The sequence below is a fragment of the Hydractinia symbiolongicarpus genome, chromosome 8 (assembly GCF_029227915.1).
Source record: "Hydractinia symbiolongicarpus strain clone_291-10 chromosome 8, HSymV2.1, whole genome shotgun sequence".
Taxonomy (NCBI): domain Eukaryota; kingdom Metazoa; phylum Cnidaria; class Hydrozoa; order Anthoathecata; family Hydractiniidae; genus Hydractinia; species Hydractinia symbiolongicarpus.
This window is the reverse complement of record NC_079882.1, coordinates 11946082-11967009: the sequence shown is the minus strand read 5'-3', so window position 1 is coordinate 11967009 and position 20928 is coordinate 11946082. Positions and strand designations below refer to the sequence as shown.

The following is a 20928-nucleotide window of genomic DNA, read 5'->3' as shown; positions in this document are numbered from 1 at the left end:
TTCTCGTTCCGCGGTATTCAAAACTGGCAGGTTAAATAAACGTGCTAAAGCAACACCAATTCGTGATATTTATCAAATAGTAAAATGTCGGTATAGGTGTGTGGAAGTGCATTTTGTAACGATCTAGAGTGTCCAATTTTAAAATATTTTTCAACCTAGCCACCTCCGGGAGATAGTAACAATAAAAATTGTCACGCATTATGATTTACAAAGTTGGCGTCTCTGTATGGGGTCATCAGCAAAAAATTAAGAGGCCTGGGACAAGCAAATGAGTATCATTTTGGTAAAAAATTTATATTGAAGACATATAAGCTAATTTATATACCTACAGTTGATATACAATACAAAAAAACATACACACCTGAAAAGTTTGTATTTTTCTTTTACTCTTATTTAAAAATGCAAGCAGTTAAAATAAGTTCCTGCGAAATTTCCCTTAACACTAAATCGGCAAAAATAAATTCTCTTTTTTCCTGCAAAATTCAAAAAAAAAATAATAAATCTACGAAAATAAGTTCCTGCAAAAGTTAATTCCATTAAGGTATGTAAACAAACTGTGTGAACAAAACTGTATTCCAAGTTTTTTGCTATGTTGCACACTAACATTATTTACTGAGTATTCCTCATATATTCATCTATTAGGCAACAGTCAGCCAAATTTTGAACATTCTTCTTGTAAAATGTAACGTAAAACTCTTTCATCTTTGTTGTCTACAAGCATTGATGGTTTAATATGTGTCTCGCTCCCCCAGTCGGCAAATATCACATATTTTTCAAGGTAGCCATTACAATTTTAGGGGAAAATACGCCCTTTAAATACAGTCATCTAATCATAAATAAATAGGGGCTGAATTTTTTATAGAATCTTTGTTTTCTAACTTTAAACCTGTCAGATTGTGTAGTTTTAGGTAATTTTTTGCTAAATTAGCTTTACTTTTATTCAGATACTTGTAGCTCTTGTTTAATCAAAGCTTGTTCTGTAAGAGTTTGGCCATGAAATATCCATATTTTCCCTAAACCATGCGACATTCTACCCAGGAATTCTACTTTATAGTCATTTTTACCACGTTCCCCCTGAATATTGCACTGCAGAAACACCAAAGTTGCCCTCATAACAAGGGATATGCCTCATTATTTTCCAGATCCTGCATTCGCGAGAAATTCCTGGCGGGCAGAATTTTGTGACTTTTCACACAAATGGCCCCTCGTCTAAGTTCCCTATCCCTTTATATTAGCTATACATCCTGTTTTAAAACTAATAATTAATCATTATAGCTAGCTATGTTTCTCTATGCACTTATCAAATGCTAATTAGGATCTGATGAGTCAAATTAGCACTGTTTACTCGTCAGTCATTCCTAACTGGCCCCAGTATTAGTGCACCTGCACAAGGTGAATTTAAGTTTTGAGAACTAAATATTCTGTGAAAAAAACACACAGAACTGCACCCAAATTTTAAAATTGAGCAATGCATAATTTTTCGAAATCAAAGAAGCATGACACAACATTATGAATAATGACAATCCACTCAAAAGACAAATAAATAATGTACGCAATCAGTTGGTTTATGGCTAAAAAATGTCTATGTGCCGTTGACAGAAAATCGTGCATGTTTAATTCTTGCCCCAGGTAAGACAAAAATACCCAGCTCGTGGCTTTAGATGTCCCAAATACGGCCGAAGAAAATCAATTTCGTTGGCTTTCTTCACTTTCTGATAACGTGGCGGCTGACAAACAGTGTCGGCACATATATCACACACGGGAGAGAAAACGAAGTTCTTGGGACGAGATTAATAGCAGAAATCAAACCGCGGCTGATTTAATTTTAGAATTCTCACCCCAATTTCGCATAATTTCTCCCTCGATTTTTAAATTCTTTATCACCAAATTTGTTTTGTTCTAGGGTCGATCAGGTCCCCAGTTTTTTCTTTATTGGTTGGAGAAACATCTATTTGACACATGCCATGTCACTTTCGGAACCGCCTCATAGTGAAAGTTATCCGAAACAAAACGCTTACAGTGTCGAAAAGCCTAACACATCAACACAAATATCATCCAGGAAGTGAATAAGAAGGTCTGGGAACGAATTACTCTTCTGAAGGCATCAATTTTTTCTCCCCTAAAAATAACGTCGAGGGGTAAAATATATCGACATTATGGAAGTAAATACAAATCAACAAAAATCTTTATACAGTCAACGATCTATATCTCAAAATCTCAGGGGACCGACGAAAAAAGATAGTCGACATATCGAGCGTCTTTAAAAAAAGCTCGAGATTGCAAAATATCCTTACTTGTTTAAGTGGCTGTTCATATGGAGGAGGGCTGGCTCGGTTGACCGGGCTGGCTCGGCTGAGCGGGATTTCGCTGCTATTAAGAAACACATGAAAAAATAAAAATGTGTTCATATGATAACCGAGTCAGCCCGCCTTGTCGAGATCTCGCTTGTTTGTACCGAGATCTCGTTCTTAAGAAACGCATAGAAAAATAAAAATGTGTTCATATGACAGGCGAGCCAGCCCGCCTAGGCGAGATGAAATTAACAATAGATATAGAAAAATTCTCATCAATTATTTGAAGTTCGAAATATATTCTTTTGTCTTCATTGTTTATGAATCTTTTGTGAAATGTAAACAACTTTCCACCCCGGCTGGCCAAGATGTAAAAAACTTCATATGAAGACAAGATGAAAATCACCCTGGCTAGCCGAACCAACCCGCCTAACCGAGCCAGCCTGCCTCCATGTGAACAGCCCCTAAGAAAGTTTTTTTCAATTAGATTGTTTGTTCCACTACATTTTTCAGCCATTGCCACGAGCTTCCATTTGGTGTAGCCATTTTAAAATGAAAAGGATTTCAAAAATCTTAAATTAGAGACATTTGAAAATGTCTTTTTGTATCAATCGAACTTGTTAAATATGTTTTTGTTCGAAAAATAAGGGAAAAGTTGGAAATAACGTGATAAAACGAACCGAAGGGACCGGAAAAATAGTTCGAGATGAACGGAGTTCAAGATAGTAATTTTGCCTACATTGAAATGACTGAGAATGGACCGGAAAAAAAGTTCGAGACAGCGAAAGGTCGAGATATCGAGCGTCAACTGCATTTATAATAGCCGTGTCTGTCTGACTGCAAAGAAAATGTCACGTTTTGGCAAAACGAAATGCGATACTTTAAAGACGGGCAAACCCGTGGATTTTCCACCGGCTAACAATTAGTATATTATAATGTCATGTGACGTGACATTTAAATGAGTCGGCTAAAGTGGAGCAATAGCAAGAGCAAATTCTATTATGGATTGCTTACAAATGACGTTAAACCCAATCGAACAGCGATTAATAAGCGCAACGTCGATGAGAGACAAAAGCCCTTGGGACAAGGCTGGACGTCAACCATTTATAACGGCGAAATATATATATATATATTTCGCCGTTATATAAATGTTAAAGGCTTTAATTTCTTTAAATATTTACAAAAGTGGCTGGAGCAAAAAGAAGGCACAAGTTGTCTTATCACCAAGCCCCGTTAGGCTTATCGCCAAGCCCTGTTAATATTTATACATATTTGAAATTTATTGACCTCGTGAAAAAACTTTCGAACTTTATTTATGAACAATCCCTTATAATAAATCAAAAACCTCTAAGTGCAGCAAAATTCGCAAGTGTGATGGTTGAAATTTGGCAACATCTGAATTTAAAACCGCGAAGTTGTATTTTTTTGCGAGACTTCCGCACATGCCCCAAGTGGGACACACATATTCAAGGTAAAGGATGCTATTTCGCACCAAACTTTATACAGGTTTCACTTTGTACTCTTAGTGCTTTTAACTGTAAATGGTAACCTTATACTACTTTGTTTATCTTTTTACTGTAACCTTCAACTGACAGTTTCAACAAAAACAGGAGGATACTTAAGTAGTAATATTGCATTGCAGATTTAGTGTAGGCTCTTTTGGCTGACGTAGACTCTAATTTATAGTGGATGCTCTGTTGGAAAAACTTTAAAAGTATTATGACATGTTGAACTACCTAAAAACATATTTTGGATTTTTTTTATTAGTTTTTCCTTTGAGCATTTTTTTCTCATATGGCAGTAGTCGAAAGGAATGATTATGTTTTACTTCACTTGTTTTTGGAGCCTGAAAAATTTCCATTATTGAGAGCATTGACAAATAAAACATCTAGCTCTTAATAGACATTGTTTGGCTGAAATTTTGAACTTGTGTAGCTATGTTGCAATTGCAAATAGATCACTCCTTGAATAAACCCATTTTTTGTATTTTCTTTTTTTTTCTGACAGGAAACACAATGAGCTATCAACTATATCGAAACACAACATTGGGCAATAGCCTTCAGGAGAGTCTTGACGAGTTGATACAGTCACAGCAAATCTCGCCACAGCTTGCACTGCAAGTTTTGCTTCAATTTGATAAGGCTATTAATTCTGCTTTAGCCACAAAAGTAAAGAACAGAATTAATTTCAAAGGACGCCTAAATGTATATCGTTTTTGTGATAATGTCTGGACATTTGTACTGAATAATGTCACCTTTCGTGAAGTTGGTGACTCAATAAAAGTTGATAAAGTAAAGATTGTAGCCTGTGATGGAAAGGAATCCAAGGGGGGTACAGATGAGTGACATGGCGCAATCTACCACCTTTGCATATTTTTGGGTTATGTATTTATTTTTATTGTGAAGGCATTATATATTTTGCCAAACTTTTTTTATTTCTGTTTTTGAGTTTGATTTGTAGGGTTATTTTTTTTATTGTTTCTTCGAAAAAGTGAATTATGAAGTACGAGTCACAATCCTAAAGTTTTATTCAGTCTCCGTATTTTTTGTTACTTCTAAAGTTACCCTACCAAATTTTCTGCTACCTGTTGCACTACAATTGTGTAACTTATGTTGTTGTGTTATTTGCAAAAGCTTGTGTATGAATCTTTTTACCTTTTAATAAAATCTTTATTTTTTCTGTGATGTATGTGGAATTATAAGCATGCTAAAAAACAATTGCTCCTATGAATGATAATTTGGATAACTAAATATTATTATTCATAGGTAAAAATGTATTTACATCACCAGATACCAGATACAAATTTAAGCTATACCTTAAAAGACCTTGTAATAACACCTCATTCATATCAAATAACATGCCATGCATGATTATCAAGACTTCTAAAGCCAATCAAAAATTTTCAAAAAAATAGAAAGTTTATAGACAATTCTTCAGGCTCATTCGTATGAAAACAGCTTGTTTTTTAGGAGGTAAGCTTTAAATATACTATTTGAAAAATAGAAGCATAAATTTAAATAGATTTTATTAACTGCTTGATTTTACAAAAACTTCCGTGTATTCATATATGTTGTTTATCATATCGGGTTACAATTTTTTATCTTAATTTGAAAATTGATTTAGTGTTTAGTGTTTGAAAAACTTTGAAGTTACGGTTCTAATTTACCTATGATCAGAGGGTCCTGTGACTTCATGATCTTTAACTGATTAGTGTGTGTGGTTGAAAAGAGAAGTCTTTTAGGTGAATTATTTAAATGGAAATTGTAAAACGCAAATATAGGTACATTTCATTTCTTATATGGTAAATCCCCTTCAATTAAAGTTTTGACCTAGAGGAGGTGTTTATTAGGAATGCCCTTATACATGTGATAACAAATTTATTAGAAAACTAACATGTTTTTTATATTTTTTGCAGTTTCCATCTTTTTATAAATGTGGTATATATAAACTGAATAACTGAGAAAAAATTTATTATCTTTATTGATGATCTTTGTGAAGAGATAATAATGTTTCTTATTCCTCACTCATCTTGATTTTTAACTTTAAGAGGCACGCATTAGAAAGTATTGCAAGTAGAATTGCCATTGATAAACATGTAGAGATATTTTTAGAAAGAATTAGGTTCAATGAGAAAAGCAGAATCTAAAAATAGATCTAGTTCAAGATCACCTCAATCATATGCTGTATATGACGACAAGAGTCTGAATGGCTCAACATATGATGAAGCTTCTGAGGAAGAACTGTATAATGAACAGGATGTTATGAATGGCTTGCTTGATCTGATAAAGACAGTTCAAAAACGAAAAAAAATACAGCATAGAAGACAAAACTATTCTGGTTTGTGTTACACTTTTTATTCTTCATAAAGTCTAATATTGGTTGACATATGTTTTTAATAACTGTTACAAATCTTTTAACATTTTAATACCTTTTAAATGTATTTTTTCTTTCTTGATAAACAGAATTTTGTTTATAATTCCTATGTTTTGTGTCCGCATGATAGGTGATGAGGACAACAGCAGTCTCACTGATTTAGAGGAGGAAGAACGACAGGTTTGTTTAAACGAAAAAATATTTTTATGTTAAATAAATAAAAAAAAAACATCTGGGTTTATCTGTATATGAACTTATTGAAGTTTTAAAATGTTTTATCATTTCACATTTCGTAGTTATGTTTTTGTAGTATCAAACAATCAAAAAAATGAATTTTTTAAATCCGTATACAGTCTTTTTATTTTTAATTTTTTACCACATAACCTAATTATTGACTAGTTTTCTTAACACGTCAGCACTGCCCTAAAAGCAATTGGTAAGTGCTAACGTGAATTAGATAGTCTGGTATACAAGTTTTCGTGTTTGCGTTTTAAATGCATTGATTGTGAAAAAATTTAGGACATATATATATATATTGAAAATTCCCGAATTCAACCTGGTTAAACTTGATTTGTAACGCAATTTTTTTATTACTTCTATTAGAGAGTGCACAAAGAAAAAGAATACATACATAAAGAACAGAAACATATTCAGAAAGTACATGAGGAATTATGTGACATTAATTATAAGTTGCAGGTTATTTTTATTTTATTTTTCTGCTATTGTTTTGGTGATTTTGGAGATTTGATTTTAACACTCCCTTTTTGTTTTATGCTCAGCACGAAAATAAAAGACTACGTCAGTGGGATTTAGAGCTCAGAAAAAGAGAAAGTCATCTTGACACTGTTGAGAAACAACTATCAGAATATGCATCCTCTCTTGAAGAAATTATTGAAAAAGAAGTTAAGAAAAGATGTAAAGAAGTAGAGGAGGTAAAAGAATGCAGAATATATTTTTGAGAAAAAACCTTTGTGCATATAAACATGTATGATTCTTGTTCTTAGACCTGCCAGATGAAATTAACGGAGATGCAAAAAGAAAATACAAAAACTAGAAATTCCTTTAAAATTGTTAAAAAAGCAAATGGCACTTTAAAGCAACAGGTATTCATCTAATCTTGCAAATAGCTGCCTCTATTTTCTGTGGTGTGCTCTATTATCCAGAGGTTTACAACAATGAAATAATTGTAGAGTTATTTAATAAATGATTTGCCAACAAATAGTTCTTTTATGTGTTGTGTTATAATCACGTAAAAAAGTGTTATGAAATGCTGTAAAAAAGCAGCCATTTCTCACTTAAACTTTCGCCTATAATTTTAGGCAAAATCTGTCCAATAAAATTTTAAAATATTTTTCCCACCCAATTTTTGCTGCTGAAATATTTGTTTGTTAATGTATGTATTTACTTTTAGTTTGCATCAAGTCAATCAAAAATAAAAGTTTACGAAGATAAACAATCTGCTTTACAGAATCGAATAGCAAATTTGCAAGTTCGTTTTAATTAATTTAGTTTCTAAAGAATGGTATAGTTTTCACGGTAGCAGTTATTTTTTGTAACTTTCTAAAATATAAAAGGAATTTATATAAGTGGATTTGACAATTTGCTAAAATATTTACTGCAAACAACTTTTGCAATTAGGATGTGTTTTTACTATGCAATGTTAACCTCCAAGACGCTTTTACTTCATGTAAAAACCTTCGATCTATTTTACATAAACTCTGACAGGGTTCTTTCAATATTCATAACAATGATATTTACTACTTTAGAGAAAGATAGATATTCTGAACCAACAACTGATGGAACATAACGAATCATCTTCTAACACCACCAAAGATCGAAATTTGTCTAAGAAAAAGGAAACCACGCCGGTGAGTTGTAGGAAATTTAATTTAAAATTTGTATGTTAGATTGTGTTATTGTTAAGAGGTTTTGTGGAATCTCTACTGGCAATCTTGTGTTGATGGTATTCTAGTGAAAATCAGTATCATACTTTTAATTTTAACAATTTTTTTTAGACAATAACAGGAACATTTTATGAAGTATTTTCAACACTGCTTCAATGGGTGTCAGATGTTCACTTGAAACAACATATTGATAACATGGTAAAAGTTGGTAGCCCAACACACATTGAATGTGATGTTGTTGTAGAAAGTAATAATGAAAGATCGATAAGGGTAAAATCATTTATTAAAATCCCAGATGCTAAAATATATATATATACTAGTTGTGCGTTCGATCACGGACGTCAGACAACTTGGAAATGTCAGGAAAAAGTAAGGAATATCAGCAATTTTAGGAATTTTAGGTTTTTTATGGTAAATCACAACTATTTTCATTTTCAAAATATTGGCAAGAATTATATTTCAGGTCTGTTCTTAAAGAATGATTGATTTACTATAAGTTTGCTTTATCTATGAGGAGAATGTTGGGAGTTTTAATTAAAAATGTCTGATCTTGAAATGTATGGAGTGCTTGTTTAAATTAGAAATCTTGAAACTTAATTTTTTTTCAGATTGTGATATTAATATCTAACACTCTTCACGAAGTTTCTTGTATGAAGGATAACATTCAATTAGCATTTATACAGTTTATTTATTGGTCTCTCCTCTACGCTCATCTTACACAAAGCTCTCAGGTAAAAACAATATTAGGTTTATTGTAGTGTTACACACTCATTGTTTTACAAGAAGCAAGTGTATAAGAAACTTAGTACTAGATCACCCGAATCCTAGAGGTATTTATTAGGAAACATTTAATTTAAAAACATTTTGTGAAGGGAAACTCCACAGAAAATAAAATTATAGTTTTGGTGGCTGATAAGTTTTAAATAATTATGTATTTCAAACAAAGAAAATTTTGATTACATCTTTGATCCTGTTTTTAGACAAAACTTCGAATACATGCTTATATAGACAGACAATTATTTTTTCCACCAGAACTTAACTTTGCAACTGAAGCTGCAGTGTAATTAAAAACCTTTAGAACTGGACCCCCACCAGAATTCCTTATACATGATTTAGATGTACATATGCAACAACATTATATTTTTAGAAATTCTCTCATGCTGCAACCTATAGAAAAATTGGTGAGGAATTGTATCAAGCTCAGGTAGATATATTTTGTCTCTGTTCCGTTACCTTTTTAAGTTTTGTATACACATTGTCCACTCTGTCAGGAATGCCAGGAATTTTGAAAATATAGCAAAATTGTCAGGAAAATTTAGTCTTTTTTTAAAATGTCGGTAGGGGCCAGGAATTTTAGGCTTAGATAGTCAATCAGAAGTATTTGACAGCCTGTATTTGTGATCTTGTGTAGTAAAGTTATATAATAAAGCAGACTAGATCCATTATAATGTCTTTTTTCCTGTCATCGGTATGACATGCAAATGATGGCCAATTAGTGTCAACAAAGAACTCATCTCAATGTGTGATACATGGAGTATGATTTGTTGGCTAATACATGTCGAGAATCAACGATGTGGTAACCATTCCTTTTTAGCATGGGTCCAACCAAACTAAAGATTCAAATATGCGTCAACAAGGATCGTTCTTTCAAAGCTCAAATAGACGTGTTAAATTGATATCTTCGCTCATTATACTACATACCATTTCACAAGGTAGGTTGTTAACTGCACGAAAATCGTTCCATTTGGATTTGAAGACGAAGTGTGAAGAAACACCAAGCAAAGTCATGTATATACACATGGAAACACAAACGTTCTTAATCTTTTAGTTCGATTTGATGTGCGTTAAAAAGTATTCATAATTTTGCTGGGAATCGACGTTGTAATTTTTTATTCTCTCTCTTGTTATTCTCAGCTGATATAATTGCTCATGTGTTTCGTGATATGAACATGCAGTTAAGAATTGAATTGGTAGGTGGTTTTTTTTAAAAAATTATCTATTAGAATATCTCTATAAAATCTTTGTGAAAAATAGACTACTAAGAACCTATTGAAAGGGTTCCCAGAGTGACCAGAGTGACCAACTTGGAAGCTGAGAACATTTATAAAACGCCTTTGATTTTGACCCAGAACAGTATTGTAAAAATGATAAATTGTTAAATATAGGCACAAATATCCTAAAACTTTTGTTAGAAATTCTTCTCTGGTTGAAAAACGGATTAAGAAAATGATCTCAGTAAATGTTACATCAATCGTATATATCCAAGCGGCTGTTGCATATGTTCATTTAAAGTACCATGGTAATAAATGCCATTCGATTCCTATATTCTTATGACTAACAATATACAATGTAGAAATTTTATTTTGCATTCCATTGTAGTGCAAAGATATATTTCTGGAGCATCATGGGACAGTTTTACTCCAACCATTATTCAAACTTACAAATAAGGTTAGTCTGTAATTCGCTTTTATTCTTTGTAATTTTTAACTTTAATTTCTAGATGCTATCAATGTCTATTATTTCCATTCTTTATGAATATTTGGTTATGTTACTTTTTAGGTCAACTTGATGTTCACAACAGAAATTTTAATGATCATGGCAGCTGAATCTCGTGAGAATTTTTCATTTAATATAATTTTCAATTGCTTGTCTCTTTGCCTTCTCAGACATGTAGCCATTGACGTGGGTTATACTATAGTAATGTTTCAAATAAACACTAGGGTTTATATTATTCATTCGTATTTTAGGGGAGCCATTTAAAAGAGGGGGCGTTTATTTGAAAAGAAAATAGAAAAGGGGTGGTTTTTGGAGTGGGGTCGTTCAATAGAAGGGGGCGTTTATTTGAAGCATTGGGATATATAGCTTACCCACTCAGCATTTTATAATACTACAATTAATTTTCTTAATAGCCTACTTGCAGCGATTTCTTGAAGGTTTAAGTTCTGTTGAGTGGATTCAAGCTATTGTTTCAATTATGAAGAGCAGCAAAGAGGATATACCGTTGATGGAAAAACTAAGTTTACTCTTGCAACGTCTGTCAAAGTTAAGGTAAATTATATTGTTGACATTAAAATACACTGTTTATTGTCAAATAATGGAACTCGTAACTCAGTGGTTGTTAACTGTGTGTTATGTCGAGATTATAACTTGCTGTAAATGGCAAAATAAACACCTTAAACTCTCATATCCAGTGAATTTTCTGTACTTGTGTTAAGAACGGGGGAAACAAAAACTCGTTTGAGTTAGGGTTTAACCTAAGTTCTGCGTGTAAAAAGTGCTCAAGTAACCGCTCTTTTATGACTTTTACTTCTAAGAGCATGGCTACAGAGAACAGCTATTTAGTCATTTATCGTATCACTAGATTAAAGATATATTGTATATTGTTTCATCTTTTGTTGCATCTGTTTTTCAGGGCGAACAAACCTATCTTAGACGCTCTCCAAGTCTCCACTGTGGTTACAGAATTGGCGCGCACTTGTAGTCCTAATGAAGAGTTCTTACAGCTGAATTTACGATCTATATTATTTAATTATGAGTCAATGAAAACGTTAAAAGTTAATTAATTTTCGGTGCAATTTTGTTTTGCCAGAAGTTTTTACGGTTTTCGTTAGAGTTGCTATCTTTCCTGCAGTTTAACTGACAATCCTAATATGATGATTTATAGAGATCGAAAAATCACTGTCGGCTGTTTGATGGGAGAATCGCAAGAAAAATAATATATATTTTAAAAATGTAAATTTTGTGGAAAATTTATCGGTATTTTTGATACCCACATGTTTCATGTTGGGCTATTTATAAACCATGTTGGCATCTATTAATTTAAAAGAATTGCTAAAATTGTTGGTAACAAAGGTAAACTTTTAAGAAAAACAATCAAGGCAATTGTGAATTGAATTACTTTTCTCTCGGTCGGGACTATTACTTTGTAAGAAACCCTTCGGAAACTTAATAATGAAGGTGAAAACTTCCGTGAAACTTATTTCCTTTGAGTAACTGGCGTTTAGAAGGTAAAACATTAACTATGCTGAGTTCCATTTTTTTAGTTAGTACGAATAACTATCGAGAATGTTAAGCAAGAGATGTGAGATAGTTATACATTTACATAACGCTGGTTTGTTGGTTTCCAAGTATTTATTGATGTCTGTCATAGATAATTTTGACTGAAAATTTTTTTTTATGTAAAAACAAATTTCTTGACTGTATTATTATGTATGATAAAATAATATATAGAAAGGTTTTTTAAAACTAGTGTAAATTTGTAACGCCTTCGGATATTCATAAAAAAATATTTAGAATAATTTTTTTTCGTAATTTGTTTTTCATCCATGTTAAAATACGTGTTGGGCTATCACCAGAACAACAGCAGCTGTGAATGTTGTTATACTATACAGTAGTCGTCCGTCGGCTGAACATTTCTGCTGGACGCTGATGTAAGTTTCGTCACCCTGCATAAAATCAAGAGATTATCAGATTTGAAGAGTCGAAATTTAAAACAGAGCTAAACAGTCAAAAAAGGTATAAAGAAAAGACTTTCAACTAATTGCCAGTTCGAGCCATCCAACCACATTTCCCCTTATTCTATTTGGAGAAATTTTCTCAAGGAAAAATGTGCGGAGTATTCCGTAACTTTTTTGATAATCCAAGAAAGCAAGTCTTGAAAGGGCACGATGGCGCACTTTGTTGTGGTCTCTGTAGTTAAAATATACCATAAAATATAGTAAATATACTATAAGGAAAAGAAGAAATTCTTCTGTAAAATTACTGCCAGATAAAAAAACATCGAAAAAATCGACTTAAATCCCTGTGAAATAAACAAAACGCGGTTGATCTCAAGAAAATCTCAATAAGTTTAGAAATTCAATTCAACTCCAACTGAGGAGAACACTTGTTGATTTAGATTAGCACTGATCAATTCAATTACATGTGAGCTTGGTGGGAGAAAAATCAAACTTCATACCAGTTGATAATTGCTTGAAAATGTTAACCAATAGATGGACGGAACCGTAGGTATAGCAGTAAAGTGAAAGGTGATGTTTCCATGCGCAGATTGCGGTGGAATCCAACGAAATTTCATCAATTCTAAGCTCGGATTGTTATTATACTGGATGCGATTCTAAAATGTGTACAAAAAACAAAAATTAGATATAAGTGGTCGAACAGATTTTTAATGCTATTCCACTGTCCGTGTTTTCATTCCAAAATCTGCCTTAAGTTGATTAAATTTCGCCAAGATTATTGAATTTCCGCGCCCGAAGGCGTAGGAAATTCTTTAAAACCGTCGTTTTTTTCTTTCGGAACATTTTTTGAGAAAAAATCGACCCTGGGATTTCACGTTCCTCCGTCACAGATTTAAACTTCGTACCTAAGCTCCCTAAGTACTGGGAAGTCATGTAAATGACGTTTCAGGCCAAATTGGTATTTGTTTTCGACAAAATTTGGCACAGTTAACAAATAAAGTAGGCTGAACATAATGGTGACATAATAATTTTGATTTTTGTCACCTAAATGTCATTTTAGGCCAAAATTGGTCTAAAAATTAGAACTACTTTAATTTCAACAAAATTTGGCACAGTTAACAAATAAAGTATGCTGAACATGATGGTGACATCAAAATTTTGATTTCTTGTTACCTAAATGCCATTTTAGGCCAAAATTGGTCCAAAAATTAAAACCACTTCATTTTCGGCTAAATCTGGCACAGTTAGCAAATAAAGTATGCTGAAAATGATGATGGTACAAAAATTTGATTTTTTGTCACCTAAATGTCATTTCAGGCCAAAATTTATCCAAAAATTAAAACTACTTTATTTTCGACAAAAATTGGCACAGTTAATAAAAAAAGTATGCTGAAAATGATGGTCACATCAAAATTTAGATTTTTTGTCAACTAAATGCCGTTTAAGACCATAAACGTTTCAATCGCAATTATAGGCTGTATTTTTGTTAGCAATTTATTTTAAAATGTGAGTTTATTATGACACGTTTCGTTTTGTCTGCGTTTGTTGTAAGATATAATGTCACTGGCGTGCTTTATCTTCAGAGGTTCATGCACCAAACCCCTTCGAATGTTTGGCACAATAACACAACGAATTAGCAGGTTTTCATCAAATATTTTGTTAGCGCGCGGAAAATCTTAGAGCCCCCAGGGCTTCTTGTTCAACTTAAGTAAGTAGTTTAAAATTTCTGAAATCTGGAAAAAAGTGTATCAATCTCGTTCCCATGTCATTTTACCTTTTTAAAAAATTGGATAGCGTCCGCTTCGTAATAACGGCTCAGGACCACAAGACCGTGGGGACGAGGTTAAAAGTGTCTTGCTTTTAAATTTCCGCGGAAACAACAGGCTTTAAAATGCTGAATGTAATCACACTTTTTGTTTTCAATGATTGCCGTTGTTCAGCACAAATTTAAGCGAGTGAAATCATGCATGCTTAAATGCATTGCCATCAATTTTGTGTCGTGTAAAAATATGCTGTGATAAACACGAACAGCAATGTTTAGTTCTGAAATTTCCCTTAAACTCAGAACTGTTGAAACTCCATTCATTCTCAAACAAAGCAATTAATCTCACCTGTCTCAACTCTCTTACTCCACAAGATACCAATATTGTTCCCAGTTGTGTCAAAGGATCGAACGAACTAACAGGAACGTATCCCTGAATCGAAGCTTTCAGCAAAAAAGCTCGAATACCATGTTTATGACAAGCTCTTACATCAATCGTGATTGGCTTATTTGCTTGATATGTCGAACTTGAAATCGACATGGCGTATGCTGGAGAGTGCGGCAAAACATTGGTGGAATTAAACAGTAAACTATCATCTTTGCAATGTGTGGTATTGTACACAATCCTTTGCGCCTGACTAACAGAGAACATAAATATGAGGAAAAGAATCATATTTGCTCTGGATCAGAAATATATTAACACGTTACAGTTTTCGGTGTTTATATATGATTTTCTATTTAAATTTTAAACGACATAAATTTTTTATCACGCCAGTTGATATAAGTAATTTAGCACGCGTACAATAGACATCCTGAAAACGGTCCGCTAAATGTTAATTAAATTTCCGACATTAAATTTATTTTAAAGCTATTTTAAGATGGTGTTGATAATCAAACTAAAAATCATTGCCAATTTTAAGGACACATCTAAAATTCAATTTTGCCGTGAAAAATGAAAATAGTTTTGGTTGACCATCCGAAATAACTGAAAGGCAATACCAAAATCTTTCAATAATATCCCTGACAATACCTGATTCTCCTCGTTCCCAGGGCCTCTTTGCTCCTGAGCTGTTATTAATAAAAAAAGCAGGATGCCCTGGAAACGAGGCCGTCCATGACTTTCCCGACAGAATGTGAATCCTGCAGGTACTTTTTGAGGTAAAAAGCATTAAAGCTACCTCGATCGCAGGACCTGTTGTCTCTATTTGCATACCTATTAATAAGCGCTGCGCCGATTAGAGACAAAAGACCCTTGGAACGAGGTTAACATTGAGAATCACCACAAAGTTTTCACGGAGTTTAGTGCTTAAGGAAAAAACTGTGTCAATAATGATTTGTATTCATGGTTTAGGTACTAAGTTGCGAGACAACAAAAACACAACACCTGTTTAGTAGGAATTTATCTGTACAGAATCTTACTTAATATTCAATTACAAGAAGCTATTATATTAACTATTCATTCAAATGGATTCGTTATATATAAAAAAAAGTTAAATATGTGCATTAACGACAACACTAACGACGAGAACAACGACGAAAATGACGACAAAAATACAAACAACGACGATGACGAAAGCAAGAAGAACGAAGGCAACATATCATAGACGATTATAACAGAGACGACGACAATAGCACAAACGACGATGACGACAATTAGTCCTAAAGTCAACAAGTCATTTTTTAAAAAAGTTAAAATAAAAATGTCGCTAAGTTCGCGAAATTTATGCGGTCCAAGTTATTTAAAGCTTAAATTACCAGTATTAGCATTTGTACACCACCCAGTTGTTACGTGTATTCTGTTATGGATATATTATGCAAATTGGATAATTTTGCCAAAACAAAAAATATTTACCAAATTTCTACGAAACAGTAACGTTAAGTGAGAACTATGTACTTTGGTGAATCGTGCAATTCGTGAAAATATATCCAAAAAGTAAATAACGTGGAAAACCACTACTAGATAAATGGATATGTGTAACAAAAAAATATTTTAGCTTAAACACTAAAAACAACACAGAGTCACATGACTTAAAAAACTATTAAAATAAATTTTACGAATACTTAACCGAACATATATTAAGTTATATTAATGCAAAATAACTTTAGAATGAAGCGCAGAAAATACGATCAGTTTTCGAAAAGCTAAATTTTTCTGCAACTCATACCTTACAGAATTTATTTGTGAGACAAATTTCCAAAATTTATTCTCTCGAAAAATCTTCATGACTAATTTGCGATAACAAAACACGTCGGTTTTTCGTTTTTTTAATACTTTTCTGACATAAATTTGAAAACGAGAATCTATATTTGTAATTTGTCACAGGTTTCTATATACTTGCTTCAATGGTAGCTAGCAATATAAACCCAGGGTTTTACTTTATTTATGCCAAAATAACTCTTCTCCACAAATCGACCAGCTTTCATCATTTAAAAAAAAAAATACTTGGGGGAAAAAATCATGTTAAAAAATTGACACGCAAAAATAAATCCACTGTACATATTAACAAGAGCAATTTAACTTCAACTCGATTGGCTTAAATTCAAAAATGGCGCCGTACGGCCTATAGAACGGAAAACGATGTTTTTTCTTTGTGGTTCCAATCTGCTTGTTGTGTGGAACAATATGTCCATTTAAATAAACATCATCATATATGTCTCCCAGCATATCACGATTTGCATCCATCAGCACTTGTCTATTATTACGTATAAACTCCCTCTTGGACATCTTATTTTTGACATGAGGGCTGTACAAATCAACACTCAGAAGTAGCAATGAATAACACAACACTGCAATGTGATCTAAACAAAAAGGATAACGAGAGCTTAAAAATCAAGAGTACTAAAGCATTTTCAAGGCTCGCATTCAGTGCCATAGTGACCGCTATCCCTCATTACCTCACCCATTCTCTTATAAGAAGTTCCCATTTCACAATCACGTCGTCAAGATCGGAAAAAAACTGTCCGCTAAAAACAGACAAAAAATTATTAGTCCTCTATATAGCTAATTACCTTTCAGGAAAAAAAATACAAATTTCATACAACAAGCTATACTTTATATTCAGAAAAAAATATGCTTTTAACTATTTCAAACTAGCCAACATCACCCCCCTCCCCTCTTCCAAAATACACATTACAATTTTTCAACTGCTGTCACTATTTAATAACAGGGTATAGAGTGGGTGAGAGTCACAATTTTTTTATTCCACTATTTATTTAAAATCATGAAACAAACCTCTGTTAAACCCACAATTTGGATTGCATTCGTAAAACTTTGATGAAAACTTTTCAACAAGAAGATCTAAGAATTCTCCACGTTGTTCAGGAGGTGGCAGCTTCTTAAAGAACTTCCTAAATAAAAAAACAGCTAATTTTTTAAATACTTCATCAACCATATATGTAAAGGAACCACATCAAGAAAAGGTAGGGAAAATGCAGAAGAGGGATGTCCTATTATGATGTAGAGTAGGATGTGCTAAAACATGAAAACCAAAAGCATTCTGTTACAACCACAGACTTTTTTATTTTAATGATGTCCAACAAACGCCTACCAATTTAATATGTTGCTTTAAACAACTTGTACATATCAAATTATATTAGCATTCAAACACTTACCGCAATCCGTCACATATTGACAAGTCAGTGAATGTCTGCATTTTTATAAATTCATCCAGTACATCATGCCTAGCACAAACAGCAGAAATAATAAATAATAAGTTTCTAACTTTTACACGCTTTTTCTATCTTATCATAAAAAAGTCCCAAAAATTGTGCAAAGTTTGTTAAGAAAAATGTCCAAATTTTTGGCGCTCATTTCATTGAGAAATCTCAGTGGCACAGTAAATCAAGTCATCTCATTAATAATATATAAAGAAACTCATTCAAAAATGCAATAAATACCTGTCTTGCATATATACTTGAATACTATTTGGGTACAAGGCTGAGGTTCCATCAAAAAATTTTGCTAACTCAGTTGCATTATCTTGTAAAATTTCATGATCAACAAGATACTTTATGCCCTACAAAAAAATAGTATAAAAAGTTGGCATGTCAGATTTCGTCATGATGTAAGAAGAAAAAGCACAACAAATTAAATATTTCTACTCACTTGTGGAGGGCGAAAAGCAAATATCAATGTGGCTTCATCAAGAAGCAGATAAAGGGTTTTGTAAACCGGCTTCTAAAAGGTGACATAATGCGCATTTATAGAATATATACAATATTACTCCATTTTTATTAAATGTTTACTAAAAATTGTGTTCAGTTTAAATTCAAAATAATTATAGATTTTTTGTGCTGGTAGTAAAAAACTTATTGCACCCTTATATTTAGTAAACGGCTAACTTTTTACTAATATAATCAATATCACATCATACATTCTGTACCATATTTGTAAATTATTTTGGTACAACATATACCATTATGTTTAGGCTTTATGGCTTTATGTAGTTTTTCTGCAAATTTTTTTTTTAGTTTTAAGCAGGAAAAAATTGGATAAACAGGTATACCAGGTAAATGTTTGACCAGCTTCTTATAAAAAATGCCTAAATGCTTAAGATGCTTAATTAAATAGTAATATTTCATTATAAACTTCTGTGAATCTTTGTACAGAGCCTAAACATTGCTATAGCAGAACAGTTTTTTTTTCAATATAATGTATTGTCCTTAATTTTGATTGCAACAACATTGCCACTCTCTTATTTTACAATAAGATATCTTCATGTGTATTTTTTAAAGTATATAATAGTCAAAGCAGTAAAATGTAACTCAAAACTCACCTTTCCAAATCTGGATGAGCAAGAACTTTTTTTGCTTAAACGATTGTACAAGGATGTATAGCTCCATTTTGTGGTGCAAAGTCTAAAAAAAAAAATCCCACGGTACTATTGCAGTTTTTCTACTTTCGAATAAAATATGCTGTTATTTTTTCATTATAGTGTTTTCATTTTAGTTGATCCATTTTAATTAGCAAAAACATTTTTTTCCAGTGGGTTTCGTTTATAAACTTGTTTGAAAAACACTTGGGGCATAAAGAAAATCCATTCAAAATCCATTCATAAATTCGGACATGCTATAGTTTCCAATTGCTTTGTCAAATGAAGTAATTATCTACAATTAAATCCACGATAAAATATCTGTTCCGCCTGAAGTGCAGTTTTGCAGACTTAATTCATCCGTGCTCTGTCGGCGTTCACCTTTGCAATAGTTAAGAATGGAAATTGTTTGATGAGTCTCCAAAAATTATTTCGAGGGCTGCCATCGCACGCTACAAAATGGATTTTATAGGTTGATTTAAAAAAACTCTATCCTTCAGGCGTGCGATTAATCATATGCCTGAAACGATTTAGGAGTGTGCCAAGGCATGCGCGTGCGATCACACGCCTCTCCTGAAAAAGACTGATATTTAAAGGATAAGTAAGACTAACAAAGCTTCAAAAAATAATATTTGCAAAATTGCCGGCGCTTCACTCTCTCATGTCAGCAGATTATTGCCAAGGAATTGCCGCTGCAAACAACTATGTTGCTGGTTTTTGGGCTAATACCGAGGGCTGTAGTGTAAACTTATTTGCAGTATAACTAAATAATACATAACAGCGCTTATGTTCAATGTTTATTCATGAAGAAAATGTTAGGAATATCCTTACAAAACTTTAATCTAACTTAAAACTTAAATTTACACAAATGAGACGTGTGACTCTGTATGTGTGCCCTACTGTGTATTTACAGGCATCCTGATATTTTCAATTTTAAGTCTAGGATCTACCAGAATATCACAAAAACTGGTGTAATTTTTAAAAGGCAGCCAAAACAACAAGAATTTTAACACATATGAATGGCATATACCCTTTCCACAGCATATCATCTTCTGCAAGATCCTTCCAAACACAAGAGGCCAAGCATAGATCGGTAGCATTTAAATTTGATAGAATTGATATTGCTATTTCTGGAGGAAGCTCTTTTAAGTCACGAAAATTGCTCCATGGAATTTCATTTTGTTGCTGATGTTGTTGTTGGTGCTGATCATTTACATTTCGATCTCTTCGAATTTGATTACCACCAGAAGTACTAATCCCTTGCCCCATTATAAACTTATTTAAAACAACTACATACTGAATTCGCAGCAAAACAGAGTATTGGTTATCAATGGAAGTAAGTTGACACGACTGGTTGCTGGTTGTTGGTTTTCAAGGACGTAGCATGTTCCAACAACTTCTATTTTTGCTGGCGCAGTTTGTTTTGATCTCGCTTAGCACGGTCTCAATTTTACAAATTTTGAAAAATTTTAACTGACTAAACAAGAAAGCCGGCAAATTTTCAATCCCGGCATTTTTAAAGAAAAAATGACGGCGACAATGCACTTTTTGCAAATGCTAATACGATACAAAAACAAAACTATTTTCAAAATATAAGGGATTAAAAAGATGATCAGTTTCTTCAGAATATGCTTTAGAAGTATACGTATTGATTTAATTTAAGCTTGCAAAATAAAACTGATGGCGGGAAATAATGCAGCGACATGGCTCTGCATAATTTACGGCTCAGAATACTAAAAAGTATTTTGCAGACTAAAATATTACAGCTGTGCAGTTATATGTTTTCTTAACATTTAGAAAACACTTGTCACGTAATCTACTTTTTAAACT

The 20928-nt window shown here is 32.7% G+C and overlaps 4 protein-coding genes across 4 annotated transcripts; 2 read left to right on the top strand and 2 right to left on the bottom strand.

Annotated features, from left to right (window-relative positions):
* The first annotated feature begins 3650 nt into the window (after nucleotides 1–3650).
* Nucleotides 3651–5810, top strand: LOC130654796 (transcription initiation factor IIA subunit 2-like). The gene is made up of 2 exons (XM_057457427.1): nucleotides 3651–3762; nucleotides 4299–5810. Exons 1-2 carry the CDS (start codon nucleotides 3666–3668, stop codon nucleotides 4634–4636), a joined length of 435 nt encoding a protein of 144 aa, XP_057313410.1. The 5' UTR covers nucleotides 3651–3665; the 3' UTR covers nucleotides 4637–5810.
* Nucleotides 5811–5917: 107 nt separating this feature from the next.
* Nucleotides 5918–12374, top strand: LOC130654793 (coiled-coil domain-containing protein 138-like). Its single transcript, XM_057457425.1, has 16 exons — nucleotides 5918–6128; nucleotides 6295–6344; nucleotides 6768–6860; nucleotides 6944–7096; nucleotides 7169–7267; nucleotides 7576–7653; nucleotides 7931–8032; nucleotides 8180–8338; nucleotides 8677–8799; nucleotides 9216–9272; nucleotides 9663–9780; nucleotides 9983–10038; nucleotides 10448–10516; nucleotides 10628–10679; nucleotides 10978–11116; nucleotides 11481–12374. The coding sequence occupies exons 1-16, from the start codon at nucleotides 5918–5920 to the stop codon at nucleotides 11629–11631; spliced, it is 1710 nt and encodes a 569-aa protein (XP_057313408.1). The 3' UTR covers nucleotides 11632–12374.
* LOC130654794 (uncharacterized) lies at nucleotides 12360–14963 on the bottom strand. The gene is made up of 3 exons (XM_057457426.1): nucleotides 14637–14963; nucleotides 13026–13181; nucleotides 12360–12513 (listed from the first exon to the last, which is right to left on the bottom strand). Exons 1-3 carry the CDS (start codon nucleotides 14958–14960, stop codon nucleotides 12397–12399), a joined length of 597 nt encoding a protein of 198 aa, XP_057313409.1. The 5' UTR covers nucleotides 14961–14963; the 3' UTR covers nucleotides 12360–12396.
* A 709-nt stretch (nucleotides 14964–15672) lies between these two features.
* On the bottom strand, nucleotides 15673–20564 carry LOC130655145 (F-box only protein 8-like). The gene is made up of 7 exons (XM_057457852.1): nucleotides 20129–20564; nucleotides 19063–19144; nucleotides 18393–18464; nucleotides 18185–18303; nucleotides 17900–17968; nucleotides 17520–17635; nucleotides 15673–17086 (listed from the first exon to the last, which is right to left on the bottom strand). Exons 1-7 carry the CDS (start codon nucleotides 20365–20367, stop codon nucleotides 16788–16790), a joined length of 996 nt encoding a protein of 331 aa, XP_057313835.1. The 5' UTR covers nucleotides 20368–20564; the 3' UTR covers nucleotides 15673–16787.
* Between the last annotated feature and the right edge of the window lie 364 nt (nucleotides 20565–20928).

What these genes read in the sequence shown, in the direction of transcription:
- LOC130654796 (XM_057457427.1), top strand. Translation starts at nt 3,666, where the DNA reads ATGGTTGAAATTTGGCAACATCTGAATTTAAAACCGCGAAGTTGTATT. An exon ending in GTGGGACACACATATTCAAG is followed by an intron (nt 3,763 to 4,298) that starts GTAAAGGATGCT and finishes TTTTTCTGACAG; the next exon opens with GAAACACAATGAGCTATCAA.
- LOC130654793 (XM_057457425.1), top strand. Translation starts at nt 5,918, where the DNA reads ATGAGAAAAGCAGAATCTAAAAATAGATCTAGTTCAAGATCACCTCAA. An exon ending in ACATTAATTATAAGTTGCAG is followed by an intron (nt 6,861 to 6,943) that starts GTTATTTTTATT and finishes TTTTATGCTCAG; the next exon opens with CACGAAAATAAAAGACTACG. An exon ending in ATAATGAAAGATCGATAAGG is followed by an intron (nt 8,339 to 8,676) that starts GTAAAATCATTT and finishes ATTTTTTTTCAG; the next exon opens with ATTGTGATATTAATATCTAA.
- LOC130654794 (XM_057457426.1), bottom strand. Translation starts at nt 14,960, where the DNA reads ATGATTCTTTTCCTCATATTTATGTTCTCTGTTAGTCAGGCGCAAAGG. An exon ending in GAGTAAGAGAGTTGAGACAG is followed by an intron (nt 13,182 to 14,636) that starts GTGAGATTAATT and finishes TACACATTTTAG; the next exon opens with AATCGCATCCAGTATAATAA. An exon ending in TTTCAAGCAATTATCAACTG is followed by an intron (nt 12,514 to 13,025) that starts GTATGAAGTTTG and finishes GATTTTATGCAG; the next exon opens with GGTGACGAAACTTACATCAG.
- LOC130655145 (XM_057457852.1), bottom strand. Translation starts at nt 20,367, where the DNA reads ATGGGGCAAGGGATTAGTACTTCTGGTGGTAATCAAATTCGAAGAGAT. An exon ending in CAAGTATATATGCAAGACAG is followed by an intron (nt 17,969 to 18,184) that starts GTATTTATTGCA and finishes TGTTTGTGCTAG; the next exon opens with GCATGATGTACTGGATGAAT. An exon ending in TCAATATGTGACGGATTGCG is followed by an intron (nt 17,636 to 17,899) that starts GTAAGTGTTTGA and finishes TTTTTTATTTAG; the next exon opens with GAAGTTCTTTAAGAAGCTGC.